Genomic DNA, 23,551 nt, shown 5'->3' with positions numbered 1-23,551 from the left:
TTTGAAAAGGCATTTCGACCTAATATTACTGTTATTCTTACAGACTTCTTTTACATAAATTAAAATCAGTATTGAAGTCTAATTATTATAAGTAGTATATATGAATAATTTTATTGTCTAAATTATTTTTACAATTTCAATCATTTTGTCATATTGAATTTGAAATTGATAAGCCGCTTCAGAGCAGACTTTCATTCTGTCAATAATTGCGGTGTTTTGCTTGTGTCCCGTTAATAACTTGGAATTTACATAATTTTATTGTTTCTTTTAATAAATTAGACGTGCGAATCATAAACTTAGAAAATAAAGATTTTCCTTACTATTAAACTAAGATTAAGTCCAAAAATGTCTAAGTTATTTTGTTGCCTTATTTTGATAAGCTTATCTGGTAACTTAGCAAAAAAATTTACAGATGAAGATAAACCATCATGGGCAAAAAAAGATATTCGGGATTTTAGCGATGCAGACATGGAACGGTAAGAGGAAAACTAATTTCGTGGTATGCATTTTTGATGTTTTTTAACACCTCATATTTTTCAGCCTTTTTGATCAATGGGAAGAAGATGAAGAACCTCTTCCAGAGGACGAGTTGCCTGAGCATCTCCGCAAGCCCCCTTCAATAGATCTTACTAAAATGGACATGAGTAATCCTGAATCGGTCCTCCAAGCAACAAAGAAAGGGCAGACTGTAATGATGTTTGTTTCGGTTGCTAACAAACCATCAAAAGCACGAACTGAAGAACTTACAAAAATATGGCAAACAAGCCTTTGGAGCAACCATATACAAGCTGAAAGGTTAGTTTGTTATCATCATACCTTGTCCTTAACCCCTTCTATATGACATTGTCACATCAGCTTGCTACAATTACTATATATTAGGTCCTTACATATGAAATTGGCGTTTTGTATGGGAGGAACAAAAAGTCGAATATTTTTTAATATAATATATTTAATTAATCAAAGTATGAACCATTATTTTCTATGCACTTTTGCCATCTCATAGGTAGTTCATTGATCCCTTTACTAAAAAAACCAGTCGGACGGGAATCAATAAAATCTTTGAAGACGATTTGGACTGCCCCATCGGAGTTGAATTTTTTCCCTTGCAAGAAGTTATCCAAATTTCGAAAAAAATGGTAATCTGTTGGAGCAAGGTCCGGGGAGTACGGAGGATGTCTTAGACTTTCCAATTGAAGCTATTCTAATTTAGTAGCCGTCTGTTTCGCAGTGTGTGGTCTAGCGTTGTCGTGAAGCAGCAGTGGCGTGGAGCGATTGACCAGCCTAGGTTGTTTAGCCGCTAGCTTTTCCATCATGGTTTGCAATTGCTGACAATAGACATCAGCCGTAATAGTCTGGCCAGATTTGAGAAAACTGTAATGAACAATACCGGCACTAGTCCACCAAACGCTTACAAGTAACTTTTTTGGGGTTAATTTTCGCTTGGGGCAGGATTTGGCTGGCTGGCCAGGATCCAACCATTGCGCTGAGCGCTTCCGATTATCGTAAAGAACCCATTTTTCATCACAGGTAATGATTCGGTTTAAAATACCTTCATTATTGTGCCGGTTTAGTAATGTAACGCAACAGTCGACGCGCGTTTGCCGGTTTGCTTCAGTCAATTCGTGAGGTACCCACCTTTCAAGCTTTTTAATCTTCCCAATTTGCTTCAAGTGAATTAAAACAGTTTTATCACTAACATCGCAGCCTGCAGCTAACTCGGACGTGGTTTGCGATGGATCCGCTTCCACAATAGCCTTCAACTCTTCATTATCAACTTGAGTCTCAGGCCGTCCACGGGGCTCGTTCTGCAGATCGAAATTTCCAGAACGAAAACGTTGGAACCAAAAACGAACTGTGTTTTCTTTTGCAACACGACCGCCATACACATCATTCACCCTTCGAGTCGTTTCCGCAGCACTAGTGCCACGGCGGAACTCGTACTCGTAAATAATGCGATATTTTAAGTTTTCCATTTTGTAAAATGAGTGACGCAAACAGAAAAAAACAGAAGAAAAAAAACAAATGAATGACGGTCATCGAACCACAAATACATGAGTCTATAGCTGTACAAATTTGAATTTGGAATTCCTTACCAAAGAGGAGAAATTCGTGATTAAAGTGGCCAGTACGAAAAACGCCAATTTCATATGTAAGGACCTAATATTTTATGGTGATTTAAAATTTAACTAGTTACATGAAATCCTACATTTTGCCTTTACCTTTATTGAAACTTACAGGTGGCATTACCACATACATGGCAAAACTGTTTCTGTAATTAAGGATCAATTTTTCATATTCAAATACTATTTTTTTTTTTCAGATACCTTATTGATGATGACCGAGCCATATTCATGTTTAAAGATGGGTCACAAGCATGGACCGCAAAAGAATACCTGCTGGAACAGGATGAGCTGAAGGAAGTCCAACTAGAAAGTCAGACATATCCTGGGAAAAATCCTGATGTGAGAAATAAAGCTGTCAGAGATGAATTGTAATCTTCTTGGTAAAATTTTTATTACACCTTACACAAATGCTCTTACACATAACATTTTTGTGTATTTTGCATGTTATGAAATAGTCTTGAAACTGGTATAATATAGATAAAAATTGTAAAACTTCAAAATAAAGTATGATTTTAACTGTAAGGTGTCTTTGTGATAACCTTTATAATTGTAAACTTAACTTTATTTATCTGCATATTGTTTGCATTGCATTTAGTCAATACTTTCTTTTAAGGAGTTTGTTATTAGTTTAATAATGGAGAAGGGTTTTAAATTATATGTTTGTATATGTGTTCTATTAATATAAGTTTCTAATTTATATTTTCCAAGATCTGTTAATTTATAGTAATTTAACTAACTATAAAATAAAAATATTTCAAATTTATATCAATAGTTCTTTTGTAAGTGTTTAATAGTCAAGAAATAAACATAATTTTTTGTATGAAATAAATCATCCATAATAAATCAAAATATTTTACTTATACTAATTTTTATACCATATTTATTAAATGTATAAAAGAAAAATAAATGAGTATATTGTGAAAATGAGTTTTATTCAAAATAAACTTTGTTATCTTTAATCATAGTGTGAATATTTAGAGACCCAGTATTAAAAGGCATCAGTGGCACGGAAATGTTCTTCATCAATTGTGGAATAAATGTGACCTTCACCACACATCCATTCCAGAATATTCCTGTAATTTTGGACAAGTGAATTGCTTGCAAACATAAACATAAAAATTACAAGTATTAAAATAACCTAGAGTAAACAAAATTAAGTAAATTTTTAACAAAATTGGTATAGGATTAACTTGGAAGACATATGGATAAATTCTCACAGTGTAACTTACTCAAACTCCATTTGTGACATACAATCTTTCAGTGTGACATACATATCTTGCTTGCTTATTCCCTGCTCTAGAGTTGAGGCTCGGATCAAATTGAACACCATCATTTGTCTTGGATTCAAGCCATTCACTGAAGTGCTGTCAGCCATGCCAACCATGGAATTGGCCGGCATTGCTGCTGATGATGTAGTGTTACCATTTACCTTAATCTATAAATAACAATAGACATTTAGGGCCTTACCATAAAAACTTAGACCATGTTCCAAATACATTTTAGCTTAACAACCCTTTTAAACTGTGACTTGAGCAGCAGGTGTGAATTTTTGATACACCATGGCTATTGAAACATTATTCTGTATAGGCTTGCGAAATGCAATCTTGATCTCTCTCTATAATAATGAAGTACTTTTACCAGAAACATTGTGGTGATAAATATTTATGGTGAAACCATGTTGACATCAATGTATCAAAAAATCAAAGTAGTCATAGAGTTCAAACACATGTTTAACTAAACAGTTTGTAACTATATTCTTTAAGGTAATACTCAGTATTTGCACTATACAAATGATCTAAAGAAATAGAATCTCTTGATTATACACTGCAAATGGAAATATTACCAATACCCTAGTGGAAAAGTCAGCCCAACAAGTAATCCAAGAGGTAAAAGAAAAAGTATAAAAAAAGTTAAAATATAAACTATACCTTCTTTGAATCTGCTTCCATCTTTAGTCTATTATTAATACACTGCAAGTAATGAAATGTGATAGCATTGACATCTGTTATAGGCATTATTTTAAATGCCATCAATACTTTCTTTCCTTTATTTGTTTTAACATTTCCATATATCTGAACATAATCATTTACTTGCACTTTTGGAGTTGATTTATCCTGTAAACAGAACACAATAGGCATAAATTAGAAGAAAACCAGTGTGATAGATACCATGTAACATTTTTATGTCTACAAGCAATCTTATAGAAAACTTTTAAGAAACGGCTTAACTCACGTTTGATCGTCCGGTGACGGCACCGACTAGTTTCGGACCCAACGGGGGTCCATCTTCAGGGCGAGTGTTTAATTCAGTGCGAGACGCGACGCGACCGCGAAGTCTTCGGATTAAACACTTGCCCTGAAGATGGACCCCCGATGGGTCCAAAACTAGTCGGTGCCGTCACCGGACGATCAAACGTGAGTTAAGCCGTTTCTTAATTCATTAATTATGATGTCTCACGAAAGTTTAAACAATTTAACTTTCTCTTGCTTGATTATTAACAATTAGCCACAATAACAACAGCCATTATAAATGGTAAGTCTGTGACACTTGATATGTCACAAGGTGTCTTCCTCCACAGCTTCTTCTTTCTTTCTACTTACATCTTCCTCCATAGCTTCTTGGTCCAGCCAAAATACAGCTCTCATTCTTCCTGTTATATCTTGTATTGTATATGTTATTTTTGTACTCTGCATCCTGATGTTTCTGACTCGAGCAACGATGGACACTATCATAATTTCTGTCCCCCATATTGTAATATCACCGTCACCAGAATGAAGTGCTTGCCTGATAACTATTGGTGCAGTTCTTGATGTTCTTCTACTCTATAAATTACAATGATTACTTGTATTACACTGTGAGAACTTAAAGATACAGTATTTGTCAGTGAATGATGTATATGCATTCCTATGCATAAAGTATTTGTTTAATTGTACATACTGTTTTTTGTGGTTGGTTTGGTGTATTCGCGTTTCCAAATTGATTGGTTGAATTAAAAAATCCACCTCCCACAACAGATTGATCTGTAAAGATAAGTCTATCAAAAACAGGCAATACATTAAGCTACAATTTTTCAGTTATGAAACCTTTTTTGGGTAAAAATGCTAATTGGTAAACTGCTGGGGTACTTTAGAATGTCAAAACCTTTCTCCTCCAAATCGGGTCAGATAAATACATATTTACGACATCGAATAATTTACAAAGAATTTATAGTTACCGTTCCACATATTTTCTTATTAGCAAACAAATAGTGCAAGTTAAACCAATACTGCAAACACTTTTTTAACCTGAAAAGCTAAAAATACCGAAAGTCTTTTAGTTTGTAATTAATAATTTAGGTACACTAGAAAACTTACAAGTTTTAACAAGTCGGTTGCAAATTAAACCAAAAACAACCATCAAATCAAAATATTGAAATGTCAAATTTCGCGGGAAGCATGGTCAAAGATTATTGACGTGTTCCAACAACTTTTTTTTATAAATTTTCCATAATTAGAATGGACTTTGGCTAAAAATATAATTTAATTCTTTTTAATTAAAAGTATCGTATAACAATTTTTTAATTATTTGCTGCTGAAGATTTATAAATAAAACCATAATAAATTGTAAATTGATTTTAAAATGAGTAGATTTTCTTTTGAACCAATAGTGTAATCATTACTAACATCCTATGAAATTATGAAAATGGAATAATGTAGGAATAAAATTGAAAAGAAGTTACAATTACTTACTATTTATTTACAATAAAAAAAAAACTTTAAAATTCATAGTTTTACAAAACACTTCTATGGAAAATATGCGGAAACTGGTGTTGCCCTATATGTTGCACTCGAAGATTTCTTTTCTTTATAAACCACTTTTGGCAATTCTACGTTTTTATTCTCCTTCCCTTTCTGACTTCTTGAAGAGGCTGCGTCAGATCTACCTGTACCTGTACAAAATAAAAATTCATATTAAACTTTCGATAGCAAAGGCTAGTAATATGATGTTAGAAAACAATATTAACTTTTAGATTTTTCTGTTAGTTGATCTTTCGTTGCAGGTTGCAGATATTTCGGATCTAATCCTGATTTTCTAGATCTTTCTTGTGGAATTTCAACTTGAGGACTGTTGTCTAGACTCGAACTGAAAATAGTTAAACATAATTTTGTTAATCAATAATAAAATAAAAATGGAGATAAATATGTCACAAAGATAACTCAAATTCAATCTTCAAACAATTACTCCACTTACAACAATAACTTTGACTTAGCATGAAAAAAAAAAACAGTTTTGTAAGACAAGGAAATAAAAACAAGTAAAGACATACGAAAAGTATTTGTTATCTCTGTTTATCTTAATGGGTCCCAACTTACTTTCTTGATGTTGCATAAAAATTAATTGTCTCATCTGACTCTTGTAATTTATTACTTCCTTGATTGTTTCTTTGTACAAAATATGGAGTTGAACTACTTGATTGAACTACAAAATTTTGCCTGTCAGAGTTTGGTAGTTGATCTTCTATCTTCTTATGCAGCCACTGTATAACTAAAAATATATATATATTATTAAAAAAAATAGGTACTACATCTAGTGTCATTGACTCGCTTGGAGAGTACATTTTTATTCAACAAAATAGTAGTGAAAAATAAATACAATGATTCACAGATTTTGTGAAATATGAGGGTACAAAATACAATTTAAAAATATTTACATACCCATATTGTTATTTTTAATAGTTTCCTCTCTATCTTTCAATGTTTGTGTGGTATTTTCACATTTTTCTTTAAGTTTTTCTAATTCATTTTTCATTTCAGTGATACCATCTTTTGTGCATTCAATTTCCGATTTTAAATCATGAATTTCTTTTGTGTAACTCTCTATAACTTTTTCTTGTTCTAATGCGATTGCTGTCCTACATAAAAGCTATAATAGAATAAATCACTATTAATGTTTTACCTATATTACCATATAAAATACATAATAAATGTTTTTTTAATATGTTTAGTTTAGATGGATCGTTGGATATGTGTTAGAAGATATCTCCAGAACGGCATAATATTAATGAAGTTCGTTACAGATGTAGAACATAGTCTGGTAACACATAGGTTCATACAACACATGGAGTCGGGGGGTGACAAGTAGTTATAAATAAATACATTTTTGAATTAATGCTTATTACCTTTTCTTTTACCTCAATTAGTTCATTATTTTGTTTTGATATAATTTGATTTGCTTTTAAAAGTTGCTCTGCTGTTGAATGCGCAGCATCATTGTTCTTATTTGCCAGAGATTCACTTAATGATAATCTCTTTTCTAAACTTTCCTGTGAAAAATGTTTTATAAATTTGTAGAATATATTGTCTAAAATATTTGTTTTTAAGAAATATTTATTAGTCATGAAAGTCTCATTCTACCCTTGTTTGAATTTATTTCTATTTATTTGTTAGAAATTAGTACTACAATCTTTGTTACTGGTTTTATTTACCTTTTCTTTTTTTGCCATTGCAACAGCATCATTCAACTCCTTTATACTGTCACTACTCTCTTTGTTTACCTTAAAATATTAATAACAAAATATAGTTAAATACTTATAACTTTACTATTACAAGATAATCTCTGGAAGTTAGTTATAATTAACTGCATTTAACACACTGATGTATATAAAAGAAGACAAGCAGATTAAAACACTTAGTCAATATAACAATGGACATTGTTATAAAATGAAATGTGTGTGGCAACACTACCAGATACCTTTTCCAAATAGGAACATTGTGATTGCAACTGATTAATTTGTCTATCTTTTTCATTTATTTCACGCTCCAAAGTAACATTTTTGGCTCTTAGAGTTGCAACTTCTATATGAGTTTTTTGCACTTCATTTTCTATAAAATTGATTCGTTGATTTCTATCACTAAAACGAAAAAAATAAACAGGATAAATTTAGATTTCACATAAATGAAAAATACTATCTCATTACCACTAAATGTCATAGTTGCACTTGGTTAACAACATTACCACAGTTTTTTTTAAACTTCAAAAATAATTTAAAATCTTTATATGCACCTCAATTGGTTTTCTAACTGAATTATAGTATCGCGAAGTTGTTTACAAAGTACATTTAAATCATCAATTTGCTTATCTTTCTTGCTTAAATTTTCTTGAGAATTCGCCAATAGTGTTTTTGTATTGAGATCAGATGTTTTTTGCCATTGTATCTTCTCCTAAAAGAAAAAGTAATTTATTAAATATTATAAGTCACTAGCCCAACATGAGAAACCAAATAAATTAAATGTTAATTGCTAGATTTTTCAGGGTACAAACTATTGTTGGTGTCCTCGGAATATTGTTCTGAAGTTTTATTAAAATGTGTGCAGTAGTTTAGGTATATATTGAGGTGAAACATGTAAACATTAATTTTATATTAATGAGCAAAACTAAATATATCAATAACTATTAATAAAGTTACCTGAGTCAATCTATCTTTCTCTTGTTTCAGAGATTCATAAAACTCAGTCTCTCGTCGTAACTTATCTTCTTCCATCTTTGACACTGTATGTGTTAAGTCATGAATCTTTCCTTCCATTTTAAGTATTTTGTCATTCAAAATTGCTTCCGTACTGGTTGATGAACTTTTAACAGCAGCTAAATTTTTCTAATGAATAATATTTTTATATTATTAACTAAACCCTACAAATTAATTTTGTTTATTCAAATTAAGTAGCATTCATTATTATGCGTATATTCAAGTATAAAAAAAAAATTATACCTTTAAATTAGATATAGTTTCAGCCATATGTTGTTTTATGTCAGAATCAGTTGCTGGCCCAGTACTTAATGATAAATGGACCAATCTTTTGAATTCATTGTGTTCAACGATCTCAAAGTTATATTTGATGGGGTTCAACTGATGAATAATTAAAAACCTAGAAAATACAAATGCAGAATTTAAGAACATGTAAAGAAAATGTTTGTTATAATTGAAAATTATATTTTCATACACTAACATGTTATTGGAAGCACATTGTTGCAATAACCTGACGATTTGAGACGGAAAATTGTCGAAGTCTATCAGAAGGCCTTGCTGTTTTTTCAAGTCTTCATAGTCACATCTTGTTATACAAATTTTGAATAAAAAACACGGATCTTCGTCATCTGATAAAGTCAAAATCTAAAACAAATAAAAAGGTAAACCCGTTATTTTGTTAATTTTAAAACGTTTTGAAATTAAACAAATTCAATAAAACGTACCAAACTATCGTTTTCAAACAACTTGTCAATAGTAATAATAACATCTTTTTTACAATCTTCAAAACCACGCTTGTATGTTACATAGTATTTGCCTTTGTAGAAATTCTTACAAACCATGTTTTTGTTTCACACTTTTATGTAAAAATGTAATGTAAGTAAGAAAATATTTAAGAAATAACAGCTTAATGTATTTTATTTTGACACATAATTCAAAAATTCAAATTGACAGATTGACAATGAATAATGGCCAATCTGGACCAGTGTTGTCAATGAAAATTTTAAGACCGAAGAAACTATTGGACTAAGTTCTGCTTTCTGTAGATTTTAAAACCTATAGAAATTGGATTTAATTTGTTGCTTAAAATCAAACAGACTTTTAAATGAAAAAAATATTATAAAACTTTCTAAAAGACTGTAAACGACCTTTTTGTTATGACAGTAGATAACAAAACGACTTTAACTAAATTTTCTTTGAATGTAATCTATAGTCAGAGGGCCGAAGGGGAAAGGGAATAGGTGAATCTGTTTAGTTGATTTTATGTGAATCATTTCATAGTAAATAATATTTGTAAAAAGATATACATATTTTTTTTTTGGTTTTCCAAACGCTAAGTGAAAATTTTTGTGATAAAATGTTTTCAAAAAAGTTTCTTATTCGCTATTTACGAAACAGACATGAGTAATTGTTTTTAAGAATATAGTTTTCGTGTAGAAGTAGAAGTGTTATTAAAAATGCCATTCAACTTTTTATGTTGTGTGAGGCCCGGAGTTGAAGATGTCGTGGAGTTGGATTACTCTCATCAATCCTTAACAGATGTTCCCAACGACGTGTTTGTATATGAGAGGACATTAGAAACTTTGCTCTGCCAAAGTAATCGTATCACAGAGTTACCGCGCCAGCTTTTTATGTGCCATGGTTTAAAGTATTTAGACCTTAGTGATAATGAGTTACAAGTGATTCCTACAGCAATATCTTCTTTGGTGAATTTACAGCATTTAAACATCAGTAGAAATACCTTGGCCTCAATACCTGATAACATGAAAGCATTGAAATATCTTATGTTCCTCGACCTCAGTGTCAACCCTCTGGAAAAACTTCCTGATGCCATAACAAACCTCATAGCGTTAAAAGAACTGTACCTTAATGATACATATCTCGAATATCTTCCTGGAAATTTTGGAAGATTAGCAAACCTTAATATATTGGAGTTGAGAGACAATTATCTTATGATTTTGCCTAAATCTCTGTCACGTTCTACTGAACTCTTGCGATTGGATATAGGACAAAATGAGTTTCAGCAATTCCCTGAGGTTATTGGAAGATTTATCAAGTTAAGAGAGCTGTGGATTGATAGTAACAGCTTCACAACAATACCATCCATAATTAAGCCATTGGAAAATTTGATTCACTTAGAAGCTAGCAATAATATGATTGAAGAACTTGCACCAGAAATTGGTAACTGTGTACAGTTATTAGATCTAAGTTTATCTATCAACAGTTTGACACAGTTGCCTGACACCATTGGGCAGCTAAGTAATCTGACATCTTTGAAACTTGACAACAATAGGTTGTATTGTTTACCAGATAGTATAGGTCAGTTAAAGAACCTAGAGGAATTAATGCTCATGTGTAATTACTTAGATAAAATACCATCATCAATTGGACTTTTAAGAAAACTGCAATATTTAAATGTTGATGATAATATGTTGAAAGCGATCCCTCCAGAAATTGGGAGTTGTACAAAGCTGTCTGTGTTATCTTTACGAGCAAATAAATTATCAAAAATCCCTCCAGAAATTGGGCATTTGTCCTCTCTAAGAGTATTAAATTTAGTGAGAAATTCTCTAAGCTGTCTTCCCCAGTCCTTATTAAATTGTGATAATTTAGTGGCTCTTTGGCTCTCTGAAAATCAAAGCAAACCTTTAGTGCCTATGCATTCTGAAGTTGATCCTCATACATATGAACAAGTCCTAACTTGTTTCCTATTCCCACAAGTGCCTTTAACACCCATTGAATTAAAGAATGATCATGAAAAACCTGAAAACACAGAGACACAATCAACTGTAAGACATATTAGTTTTGTGGATATGAAGGCTACAGCTAAGGCTCCAGAGAAACCTGGACAGCTGCGAAGGGCACCTACTCCTTATCCTAAAGAATTGCGTGCAATGGCTAAACATGCAAGAAATATACATAAAGATGGAACTCAAGATATAACACCTCCAATGCAAAATGCTGTTCATATAAAAGCGGCAAAGATAACTCCAACTTTACAACAAAGATTTGCATCAGACAACAAAAAGGAGAGCAATAATATCTCAACTATGGAAAATGGTGGAAACATTAAGGAAACTTTTAAAACAGCATCAATATATGATAACCTACCTCCTGAAAATGCTTATGACAGACCATTAGATTTGACATATGAACAAGATAAAACATATAAAAGTGTTGATCATGCACTATATGTTGATAACAATAGTACCACAAATATTGAATATGAAGCTGAAAATGGAGAACCATACACACAAAGACATTACAGTAACAAACATGATAAATATCAACAACAAGAAATTGAAAAACCAAACAATTGTAAGCAATCCAATTCGTATGCAGATCACTTAGAATTAAAAAGTTATCATCAAGCAAATGATTTAAGTTACAGGAATAACATTGATGAAACTCAAAATCATTTTCAAAGGCTAAGTCTTAGTTCTCAAGACAGACATTCAAATGAGGAAACTATTTTGGCACCACATTATAATGAAACTCCTTATAATGCACGAGTTGAGAATGTACCTACTTTTGATCCTTCATATCATAGACAAGAACATGTTATGTGCCACAATATACCAGCAAGCAATTATCATGACAATATCTATGAACATGATGCTTATTCTTGTAGCAAGGAGAAGATATATGGTCAACGAAACTACAATGCCTATGGTTATCATAGCCATGGAGGCCATGACTTACCTCCTGGCCCCAGGGTACATACAGTAAGTCAAGTAGTCAGTTCAACAACAATGCCAAATTTGAGTAACTATAACAATGTGTATGTGCAACCAACAGCTGAAAATCATCATTTCTCTGGACCGTTACATCAATCAACAACTCCAAATGCTAATGTATATGGAATGGCATCAAGTCCTACTTATATTCCATCTCAATCGCCTGAATTGTATTCGCCTACTGGCCACACAAATGCAACAAACCCATACAGAATGACAAATACTCCATTAGTAACGGATGATGGTAGCTTCAGTCACGTCCAATCTCCAACGAGTCAGAATGCATATGAATTATATGATGCAGGACCAGCCACTCATTCTCCGAATGTTGTGAGCCATCGTCATAGCCCAAGTGGAGCATCTGAGAGTATGTATATGAGGGGACAACCTCCTCCGTATCACATTGCTGCACCTTACACTAAACATGCTCAGTACTTTAACGGAACGGGTGGATAGTGATGTCTGCATTTTGCAGAGAACTGCAAACACTGTATGTGTGAACAATGTTTATGTAAATATTGTCTGTGTGAATTAAACTATTACCATCACTAACTATTTATTTATCTATTAAATAGTTCTTGTTTTATATGTTTATAACTGTAACTATTTTCTGGATGTGCAATTTAAATGTGATATGTATTATGTAATAATGTTGAAATAATGTATATTTAAGGTGCTAAGAAGAGGATTATGCAGGAACATTTTTACAGAGGATACCTTTTTGAGAATGGTTAACAAAGAAATAAAAAGGATTATATTTTTAATTGTTTCGTAGGTACTGTAATAGTACAAATGTAACAACTATGTTGTTCCATACTTAATGTTCATGAGTAGTTTCTTGTATGTTAACTTCTTATTACTAATTAGGAATAATCATCTGAATACAATATGTATAAATATAAATGTATATTAAGTAAAAAAAAGATTATTACGCAAAAAATTAATAGCAAAAATATTACATCTGATGGAAAATGTAGTTGTAGTTAATGTTTTTATGGAACAAATTATAATTAAATTGAAAAACAAATACACACTTTAGCTAGTTGTTTGTATCAAATGTAAAAATGTGCACCGTTAAGGCATTCCCTTAACAAATATTAAAATAATTGGCAAACTTATTAATTTAAAAAAAAATATTGAAATAATTTTGATTTAATAATGAATTTTGTAAAATTGTGGTTGATGGTTTAAATTCAAAAATTTGTATAGCTCTCTATTAGATTACATAGACGTAAAACATAGTATGTCAACATACTTTTAATAGTTCATATATAGTTGAATCTATAAACCTTAGGAAATGGCTGGGATAATAAAACAGTTATCTATGTGGCCTACATTTGATTATATAGAAACAAATATAAATAAAAAGTATATAATGATTTAAATTTTTAAACTCAATTGACCTATAATTTTCATGTACCCGTAGTAATGGGAATGGTTTCTATGTTGATCATTTATCTCAAAGGGACTGACAGGACTGTGCCAAATGGAAACTTGTGACTAGTGCACAGTAGTAAATGTGTATGTGTGAAAAACGGTTGGTTATTGTTAAACCAATAGAGTGCTTAACATTATCAAAATGTTAATACATTAAATTTTATTCGTAAGAGTTAACTTTGTTGTCCAACTGTGGGGTAAATTTTTGTAACTGGTTCACCACGAACGAAGATGACTGTGTATATGCGTCAAAATTTATAAGTACCCTGTGGACTAGGACTTAATCTCTTTGTATTATTTTGTATTTTTATATTCTGGCTTTGTCTTCAAGTTCCTCGTTTGTGTGCTATTGTTACTCATATGAGATCATTGTGAAACAATAATATGCAGCTACTTACGTTTTAAATTGGTCTTGTTTCGTATGCGAGTTCGCATCCTCGAAACGTTGACATAAAAACATCTGGTTGTCTCAAATTTTATAGAGGCGAAGAGAGAGAAACGATTATCTTATGTGTATTTTTTTTGGACTATGTGAGCTCGCGGTTAGAAAACATTAACCTTCATATGTATGTAAATTATATTACTATTGGTTAATTCAATGCATTGAATGCAAATGAGAGTAAGAAATAAAATAGTACTTTAATGTAATAATATATTCTCTGTTAATGCAACATTGAAGTGTCCATATGATTCAAATTTGTATTTTTTTAACATTTTTAAACCAATATCATTCCTTTTAGTTATGAAATGATAAATACATTTTTTAAGGATATCTATTCCATATACTATCTTATAGTTTATATATGTTGAAAAATAGTATTAAAACTGAAAAAAAAAACATTAAAAAAATTAACATTGTTAAAAGAAATTTAAATATGTATAAGTATAAAAAGGTATTTGGCATAAAGATGCTATTTAAATGATTTAAGATTTTTTAAAAGAAGAAATAAATGGTATTGTAATTTTATATATTTGCACAAAATGTTTAAACGTTTTTAAAATTGATGTTTATAATCTTTACATTACTAATACTGTATAACACTGCTTTTTTATTGTTTAATTTTTACGCGTATATCTGTGATGCACTTTTAAGGTTTATATAAACCTATGTATGTATTTTTCAATCACTGTCTTACTTAAAAACTGAATTACTAACTTTTATGTATATGTATTTTATTCAACACACTGAAACTTACGCTCAATAACTTTTTTTATGTATAAATAATGCTCGCTTAAAAGTACTTATTAGTTGACGATATCTTTGTATTTTCATTTGTTCTAGTCAAAGATTGACGATGGAAGCCATTTGTAAGCAAGATATTTATTATACAGGGACCATTTCAATCGTAAGCGCTGTAAATTTGCTATAATCATCTGGAGTTGATAGATTCGAATCAGTCACGTCACGTCAAAAGATACATGTTCACTCTAAGAACGTACTGGTTGCTATCAAACTGTCGTGGTTCTGAAGAATTCCATTGATTTTTCTTATATTTTACTTTGTTGACTTATTCCGATGCTACGTCCGTGTTCCGTCATGCTACGTTGACGTGGTTGATCGACGGTGACGTGACTGATGTATGTTATGGACCCCAACCTATGTGAGTTATGATTATATGTCATCGCTCATTAGACCAGTCTGCCACGGCTATGAAGTGGGGCCGAGCCTTACGCCTTCGTCACTACCGTTATGGTGTGGTTCCCTCGTTGACGTCGCGTGGTCGTCGAGTCGAGGTGGTGCTAAGTTGGTCTAATGATTGATGAGCTAATAATTGAAAAGGCCAACGTCACATTATGTATGTGTGGCTAGAACTATTTGTTGAAATTTTGTAAACATTTATCCATTGTAACATAGATGTGAATACAGTTAACCTTATAAATAAGTCGTTTACAACTTGATATGAATCTTCTTTAAAATATTATAAGACGTATATACTGATGAGAAAATTAACTGAATGTAACTCCACAATGTGGATTTGTAAGTAATCTTAGTAACCACAGTAGTTTGTATGTGTATAAAAGTCTCTTTTATTTTTTTAAGATACATTATTTTAAGTAAATTTAAATTTGCCAGAAATTTAAAACATTTCGTTGCTATAAAGTTTAATAATTATATTTATCTCTAATTATAATACAAAAATACCAAAACGCTACATTTAATGAAGACTGACGCCTAATAAAACATATCATTTGAGTATTTTCTTGTCATTAAAGCTTACAAATTTGTGGCGATTTCAAATAATTAACATCTATTTTTATATCGATCTACTTTCTATTTATTTCTTGTATTACATTTGCGGTTTACGCGTTTCGTTTTTAACTAATACTGGTATTTCTGAATCATTACAGGGTCCGCTATCTCAGTAATTAAGTAAATTGATGTAAGATATTTATCAAATGCGTTTGTTTCTCGTTCATTTGTTCTAAACATTTCAATTATCTAATCTTGTTCCGAATTTTAAATATGATGAAAGCAAATACTTACGTTGTAGCCGCAATCTTTGTTAACTGGTGACGAATGACTATTATGTAACTACTCTACAATCCTTGTCGCATTTTAATGCATACCTTTTAAAAACATATTTTCTACTAAATCATTTATTAATCAATCCATATATAAAGGTACATAAACTGTATTGAAACTAAGTATCGTGCCATAATCCTTATTCAAATACATAGGTTTTTTGGGCAAATCATAAAGATTTCGTCTCAATAAACGAGCATCAATAACTTTTTAATATTAATTTAATTTATAATAATAAAATGGCAGCAATTTTTTTATATTTTTTGTATACTAAATTATGTATGAAATGTTTTTTATCTTTGTAATTACAAATAACATGTACATACACAATACGGAGTAGAGATGTAGTAAAATTTATTCACAATAAGGCAGAAGGCCTAAGAATATTGTAGACAGGACCTTACTTTCAGTATTGAATTGTTTTATTGCGTTAAAAAAATTAAGTGAGTAGCGGTTGTTCTACGGAGGGTCTCAAATTATTTCACGTGCGTTCGAATACATTTTGTCAATTTTAAGTTTTTGTAAAGCTTTAACCTTCATGTATACTTTATAACATGTATCTTTCGCATTCTCAATACTTATTTTAAGTAATAACTTAATTATTCCTAATTTAAAAAGCTATTTTTCTTTAGATTAAGTTTATAGCTGTAAATATTATTCGAGAATTATGTGGTCAATTTTATATGTTATGCTTTTAATTTATGTTATTTTAAAATTCGGAAGTTTGATATTAATTGATGTACACTGTGAACATACAATGATCAAGTAGGATTGCAATAAAGTTATTGAAATCCAATTAAATTATTTTTTCACGATTTTGATATCAAATAGACTCATCATCTCTCTGGCCTTATTTCACTCACGAGGGATCAAAAGACCAGGGTTCCAATTCCTTTCTCCTTTTATACCATAATTTCGGTATACCCTACTTAACTTATCGTTTTGTTGCTGGGCTGGAAGAGTAGTAGTGAACACATTGTCACGCATCACGCAGATGATAACCGTTTTCTTCATAAATTTAAGTGAATTAAATAGCAAAGCTTTTACACGAAAATGTTAAAACAGTCGACCAGGGAAAAGTAACAACATTCGATAATTAGAAAATAGTGCGCTGCAATATATAGCAGCTCAAACAACAGCCAATTTCGATAGTTACGTTAGCATGAGGATATAGAGATATCTGTGCAACTGTTTTGAGTTGGAGTGATAATTCTAGTTAACACGATAAGGCATGGTTTTTCTAATAAGTAGCTAAATAGGTCTAATGAATTTGGGTCAGCTACTTAGTCTGAATAAAATATTGACAATGCCTGCCATTTCCAATTATCGCAAGGGTTTCAACATGTGAGAGTGTTCTAAACACAAGAACTCTCTCTCTCTCTTCTCTTCTAATCAACAGAACAAAAAATTATTGTTCAATTTAAATTTAGATCACTCCGTATGAATCGTATTGAAAGTCATAAAGTAGTTATATGATATTCCGCTATACATTTTTTTTAGTTAAGTAGGTCAGGCGTAGCGGAAATTAGTTCACCAGTTTTAGGTCAATACACAACCAATGGCTACCTGTTTTCGCGCAAGCAACAAGTTGAAATCGTCTGCATATTTAAAATGCGTATGCCTATAATGTATACGAATCATTTATCCAGAAATTGAAAAAATATATGTGCCTGTACATAAATATTCGTTGTATTCTAATTACAAAGTGTAATAATAAGTTTTATTACCAACTATTGTCTCGTCAGCGCGGTATTAAAATGTTTACTATTCGTAGGAGCCATCGCTATAAAGAACATTTTAATATTTTGTCTTGATTGACTTAGTTTACTTTAATAACTTAACGTTGTTTCATACACATTCCAGAAACATTTAATTTTTTATCTCTATTATGCATTTCCCACAAACCAAATAATATAATACGCCCGTATAAATAATCGATATATTGCGCGCGCAGATCAGTCGACATCCTATGCCCACTCAGACTTGAAACTGAACAACTGAAAACATCGTCAGCTGGTTAAAATAAAAAGGTACGTAGTAGTTTTAATTTTTTCAATTTCATATTATAAAAAAATATCTGTAATTTTAAATAAGATGTAAAGAATTATAAAGCTTAAAATAACGCAGTCATATAGACCTTTAGAAAATAATCTATTTGGATTCCAAATTTACTTTGACCTTTTAAGATATCAAAAACTATCTAACTCTACGATTTTATCTGGTTTAAATTCAATAAAATTAGATTTTGATGTCCTAGCTTTATGAGTTAATGATAAAAGTGCACATCCATCAGATGACAATGTATTTCCGACCAGCCAACATGAACCAACGATTATATTGTCTGCCTTTGCATTCCTCATACGATATTATATTTTTTTCTAATCTTGTAGAGCTCCTGAACATCTTGTAATACTATTTTAGTTTCCCGAAATCATAATGTACAATGCAAAAATAAATATAACATTTTATTACCCGGTATATATAATCTTGAATTTATAAAATCCCTAAATTTTAAAATTTTCCTTTCAAAAGATCGACCAGTAAAGATATTGAGAGACCTGTGAGCATTTCATGATTAATTAATGTCTAATATGTATTTTATTAAAAATTATTAACAGGTGAACCATTTTGCCTCTACAATAAAGTGTATCAGACAGAATGCCGGGAGCAAGGCACAAAATTTTGGGGCATGTGCTCTCTGGCTTTTGCCATAAAATGAATCGACGTAAATCAATTCATGGAGATTCTTTAGACACGCCGCTGAATCGTTGTCTCACTACTTTTGATATCACTTTGTTAGGTAAGCAAGACAGCTATCTTTAAATATTTCAGTTAAGGAATGTCAGTACAAAATTAACCCAATTGCAATATAAAAAATTCCAGGGGTGGGACACATGGTCGGTGCTGGTATTTATGTGTTAACGGGGACAGTTGCGCGGCACATGGCAGGCCCGGCGACAGCCCTGAGTTTCTTATTCGCTGGCATCACGTCAACCCTCGCGGCTCTGTGCTACGCTGAATTCGGCACTAGAATACCCCGCGCTGGAAGTGCATACGCCTACACTTATGTCAGCATTGGAGAGTTTTGGGCTTTTATAATAGGATGGAACATCGTTCTTGAGTACATGATAGGTAAGATCTTAACTTCTTTAGCTTATCATTTACACTTCATCAGCTTAAGAGTGAGTGTGCTTCTTTTCTCCTTCTTTGAATTTCTTTCGACTTAAAGATCTGAGACACGGTTGTTTGTGATGTCCATCTGCGTAACACACATCTGTTTTATTTTTAAGTTCAAAAATGATTTGAATACCTGTTAATAAATTCTGTTAATTATAAATTAATTATCTTGTTCTAGGTGCTGCTTCGGTAGCGAGGGCATGGTCAGGATATTTGGACGAAATGGTAGGCGGAGCGATTAGCAACGCCACTATTTCAGTAACAGGAGAATTACACGAAACCCTTCTGAGTCGATATCCTGATGTTTTAGCTTTCGTCATTTGTATAGTTGCATCACTTATATTGGCAGTCGGTGTTAAAACCTCTGCATACATAAATAATGGTCTGACAATCTTGAATCTTCTCGTGATAACACTAGTTATATTTCTTGGGTTTTACTATGCCGATATCAGTAACTGGTCTGAGAAAAACGGAGGTTTTATGCCGTACGGCTTTAGTGGCGTACTAGCTGGCGCTGCGACTTGCTTTTATGCATTTGTTGGTTTCGATAGCATTTCTGCGTCCAGTGAAGAGGCAAAGGATCCGTCGCGATCGATTCCGATCGCAACTATTATGTCGATGGGTTTGGTCGCTGTGGGATATATTCTTGTTGCTATAGCTTTGACACTTATGGTACCTTATCAAACTATTAACCCTGACGCTGCTCTACCGGCTGCTTTGGGTGCTGTTCACGCCGAGTGGGCTAAGTATGCGGTGGCAGTTGGAGCGGTGTGTGGGATGACGACTACATTGCTAGGATCGTTGTTTTCTTTGCCCCGCTGCTTGTATGCTATGTCTGTTGACGGCTTGTTGTTTGGTTTCCTCAGCGATATGAGCAACAATAAGTCTCAAATTCCGATATCTAATCTCATTATATCTGGCTTTTCTTCCGCACTAATAGCTTTGTTGTTCGATTTGGAAAAATTGGTCGAGTTTATGTCGATAGGAACTTTGTTAGCGTACACTATTGTAAGTGCCGCTGTGATCATCCTCCGCTACCGGCCGACTCCGACGATAGAAGACAAAAGTTTTTGCGTGCCGCAATTAGACTCGCCGTGTGATCGAGAGGATAGCTCCGCGACGGGTACTCCCGGAACTGATAATGGATCTTCATCTTCTGAGGTCAGCTAATTTCATAAATATTTATCTCCCGCACATTGATAAAAAAAATAGGTGTGATAAATGAGAAATCAATCTCGAGATTCGTATTTTTTTTTTGTTTCATAGAGCACGGTCAGTTGGGTTTATTGTTTGTGTAATAGACTATTTTATGTATTCAGATGTTCGAGGCGCTGACAGTGGGTCGCTTGCGTGCTCAGTACGCGTGGCTGGAGCCGCTGGCGGGAGGGCGCGCACCTGGCAGCGCGGTCACCGCCTGCGTCTACGTCTTTACTATCGCCGCCGCCGCGCTCTGTGTACACAATCATTTCCTAGCCGAGCCCGCAGGGCTGTGGGCGATACTACCCGATGTTGTGCTCAGCTGTATTATTATCGCTTGTAAGTACTTTATAGCGAAGGGGAATTAACATTAATTCTTGGTGAAGATTTCTTCACGATTAATTTAAAGGTTTACCATATACTTACTATGTATTTTTGACAATTGTAGGTCTGGTGGTGATCTGGGCGCACCAGCAGAGCCCCGCGCGGCTGCCGTTCCGTGTGCCCTGGGTGCCGCTGTTGCCCGCCGCCAGCGTTCTGCTTAATGTCGAGCTCATGGTCAACCTCAAGGGTCTCACCTGGGCACGCTTCGCTATTTGGATGACTTTCGGTGAACTATTTATTTGTGTAAAATTTTGTTCTATCATATCTCCAACTTTTTACACTTACAAAATGAAAAAGCAATCGGCAAATGCCCTTGCTTGCTTTCCATTTTTTCTATGGTGTTTCATAGAGTAAATACGTGTGTTGTAGGTCTTCTCCTGTACTTCCTGTACGGCATCCACCACAGCAAGCTGGGTGAGGGCGTGGGGCTGCTGTCTCGGTCGGGCAGCGGGGGCGGCGGCGGCAGCGCACGCGGGTGGGGCGCCGTCGACAAGACCAGTGCCATCGCGCGCCGCGTCGGCCGCCTCGCGCGCGGCTCCAAGGGCGACGACCGTAAGCCCATCATCTGCGACGACGAACTCGCCAGGCGGGATCCGTGATTTTAAATTATATCACCGTTATACGGTCATTTCTACATCAATTCAGTTTGCACATGTTCGGTGTCTGTGACAAAGCTTTCGACAAACCCAATTCTATATCGTAACAACATACTAACGTTAAATTCAATACATAGTGGTCATTCAAGAATTTTACATTAACATTAGGAATGTTGTAATTTCGTGGAATTGTGAAGTAAAAGTTTTTCGGGAAACATTGTAATTTACGAGTTTCAGTTTTAAATGTGCCATTTTATTCAACGACCATTGTTTATAATATTTATTTACAAAAACTGTCGACACACAAAAAGCAAGCGTTCATCGGGTTATGTACAGATTAACATTATTTATTGCGTAATTTGTTAAATGAGGAAAATGCTTATTTGTTATAAAGTTATAATTTATGTCTGATATGTTTATTGATGTTGAATGTTAAAAAATATTTATGAAATTTTTATTTTCTATATAATTGTAGTAGGCGTAATTTTTTGATATTATAATATAGAGTTACTTTGTGGTATCTTTCAAATTACTGCCCATATTATTACAACGGATTTTATTGACATTGTTACGATACCAATGTAAACTGAACGAAAGTTCACTAAACAGTAAATCTGCCAAAAAAAACTGTTTCTATAGCCACTGTAGTTCAATGTTAAAAACGTGTTCAAATAATATATGTATTGTGAAATAAATCGTAAAAAAATATTTAAAAGGCACAAATATTTAACAGCACAAATCTTCGTTGGTGTTATTTTACATAGATTAGCTTTAAACTTTTTCATTGATAGTCTGAACTTACGCGGTAGATGTCACACTGAGCGATAAATCTAATTCTGGGTGGACATAAGTCAAACTATGACAGTTCATTAGCGCCAATCTAGTAAATGTGGGAAATTTTCACAAGATTTTTGTCGTCTGTATCCGTCTTGCATTTTTTCGTTTATGGTATTTTCGATGCCTAAGTAGGTTTTATATATTTTGTGACAGCACTAACCGCGATAGCAGCGCCTCTCTCACCGGGCCAAATATCCTTGTTTGATTACATATTCTGTATATTATACCAAAAATTGCCATGTATGCATCTATTAATAATGCTTTTTTGTATTTAAGGAACAAAAATTATTTATTTATACATTTGTATGTAATATTTAGTAATTAAGTATAGCTTTTTGAAGCTTTAGTATTGTTTTAGTTATGCATAGTAAGGGTGTTTATACAGTGAAAATCCACGTTTATACAAGTAGTTTAAGACTCACCTATATTTCGTATTCCATGACATAGATATTGGTGTTATTTATATAAAAAAATGCCTATTAGGGTTTGCTTTTTTTGTTCTAATTAAATAATTATTTAAAAGAAAAAAACAATTGTTTCTTACCTTTATTTATTTTAATTCCATAAATTACAAGTTTCTATAGCATCTATAAGTTTTTGTTTTTTGTCACAAAATGACAATTTGAAATTCTACATTTAACCTTTACAAGGCTTTAAATTCTTAATTTAAACCAAATAACTATTGTAATGAGAAATACTGATTGATTGTTTACTTTTAGTATGGTTTAACACAACACAAATTCACATAAAACATAACAAATTAAATTAAATAAAATTATTTATTGCTTACTAATTGTGAATGTACACTGCCAAAGTAACTGCTTAAACAAATAATTTTATACAAATTAATGTGCAGTGAAAACGCACCTTAATATTATACATGTATCGCTTACTTATTGTATTAAATAATAAATTAAATTGCAAATTCCCAGATTATATTCTCAATGTTTCCATTTTGTCAAATAAATATAATTGAGCGTTTCTAATTATTCCATATTTATCTTGGAATGTTTAATATAAATTATAACGAAAACCAT

General features: G+C 32.5%; 5 protein-coding genes across 5 annotated transcripts; 3 read left to right on the top strand and 2 right to left on the bottom strand.

Annotated features, from left to right (window-relative positions):
• The first annotated feature begins 213 nt into the window (after window positions 1–213).
• LOC106717868 (LDLR chaperone boca) lies at window positions 214–2,559 on the top strand. Its single transcript, XM_014511800.2, has 3 exons — window positions 214–476; window positions 541–795; window positions 2,321–2,559. Exons 1-3 carry the CDS (start codon window positions 346–348, stop codon window positions 2,493–2,495), a joined length of 561 nt encoding a protein of 186 aa, XP_014367286.2. The 5' UTR covers window positions 214–345; the 3' UTR covers window positions 2,496–2,559.
• A 487-nt stretch (window positions 2,560–3,046) lies between these two features.
• On the bottom strand, window positions 3,047–5,510 carry LOC106717820 (replication protein A 32 kDa subunit). The gene is made up of 6 exons (XM_014511742.2): window positions 5,338–5,510; window positions 5,061–5,143; window positions 4,724–4,945; window positions 4,052–4,237; window positions 3,353–3,558; window positions 3,047–3,196 (listed from the first exon to the last, which is right to left on the bottom strand). Exons 1-6 carry the CDS (start codon window positions 5,345–5,347, stop codon window positions 3,112–3,114), a joined length of 792 nt encoding a protein of 263 aa, XP_014367228.2. The 5' UTR covers window positions 5,348–5,510; the 3' UTR covers window positions 3,047–3,111.
• A 395-nt stretch (window positions 5,511–5,905) lies between these two features.
• LOC106717821 (spindle assembly abnormal protein 6 homolog) lies at window positions 5,906–9,515 on the bottom strand. The gene is made up of 12 exons (XM_045680567.1): window positions 9,351–9,515; window positions 9,107–9,270; window positions 8,869–9,025; window positions 8,569–8,754; window positions 8,166–8,323; window positions 7,854–8,013; window positions 7,588–7,656; window positions 7,282–7,425; window positions 6,818–7,025; window positions 6,476–6,647; window positions 6,127–6,245; window positions 5,906–6,051 (listed from the first exon to the last, which is right to left on the bottom strand). The coding sequence occupies exons 1-12, from the start codon at window positions 9,465–9,467 to the stop codon at window positions 5,906–5,908; spliced, it is 1,800 nt and encodes a 599-aa protein (XP_045536523.1). The 5' UTR covers window positions 9,468–9,515.
• A 473-nt stretch (window positions 9,516–9,988) lies between these two features.
• LOC106717810 (protein lap1) lies at window positions 9,989–13,082 on the top strand. Its single transcript, XM_014511733.2, has one exon. The coding sequence runs from the start codon at window positions 10,083–10,085 to the stop codon at window positions 12,816–12,818; it is 2,736 nt and encodes a 911-aa protein (XP_014367219.2). The 5' UTR covers window positions 9,989–10,082; the 3' UTR covers window positions 12,819–13,082.
• Window positions 13,083–18,213: 5,131 nt separating this feature from the next.
• LOC106717840 (cationic amino acid transporter 4) lies at window positions 18,214–21,936 on the top strand. The gene is made up of 7 exons (XM_014511767.2): window positions 18,214–18,353; window positions 18,942–19,123; window positions 19,207–19,455; window positions 19,679–20,661; window positions 20,820–21,036; window positions 21,146–21,307; window positions 21,451–21,936. The coding sequence occupies exons 2-7, from the start codon at window positions 18,982–18,984 to the stop codon at window positions 21,678–21,680; spliced, it is 1,983 nt and encodes a 660-aa protein (XP_014367253.1). The 5' UTR covers window positions 18,214–18,353; window positions 18,942–18,981; the 3' UTR covers window positions 21,681–21,936.
• Window positions 21,937–23,551: the final 1,615 nt, after the last annotated feature.

This window comes from Papilio machaon, chromosome 13, assembly GCF_912999745.1.
Source record: "Papilio machaon chromosome 13, ilPapMach1.1, whole genome shotgun sequence".
Lineage (NCBI taxonomy): Eukaryota > Metazoa > Arthropoda > Insecta > Lepidoptera > Papilionidae > Papilio > Papilio machaon.
This window is presented reverse-complemented; position numbering and strand designations above follow the sequence as displayed.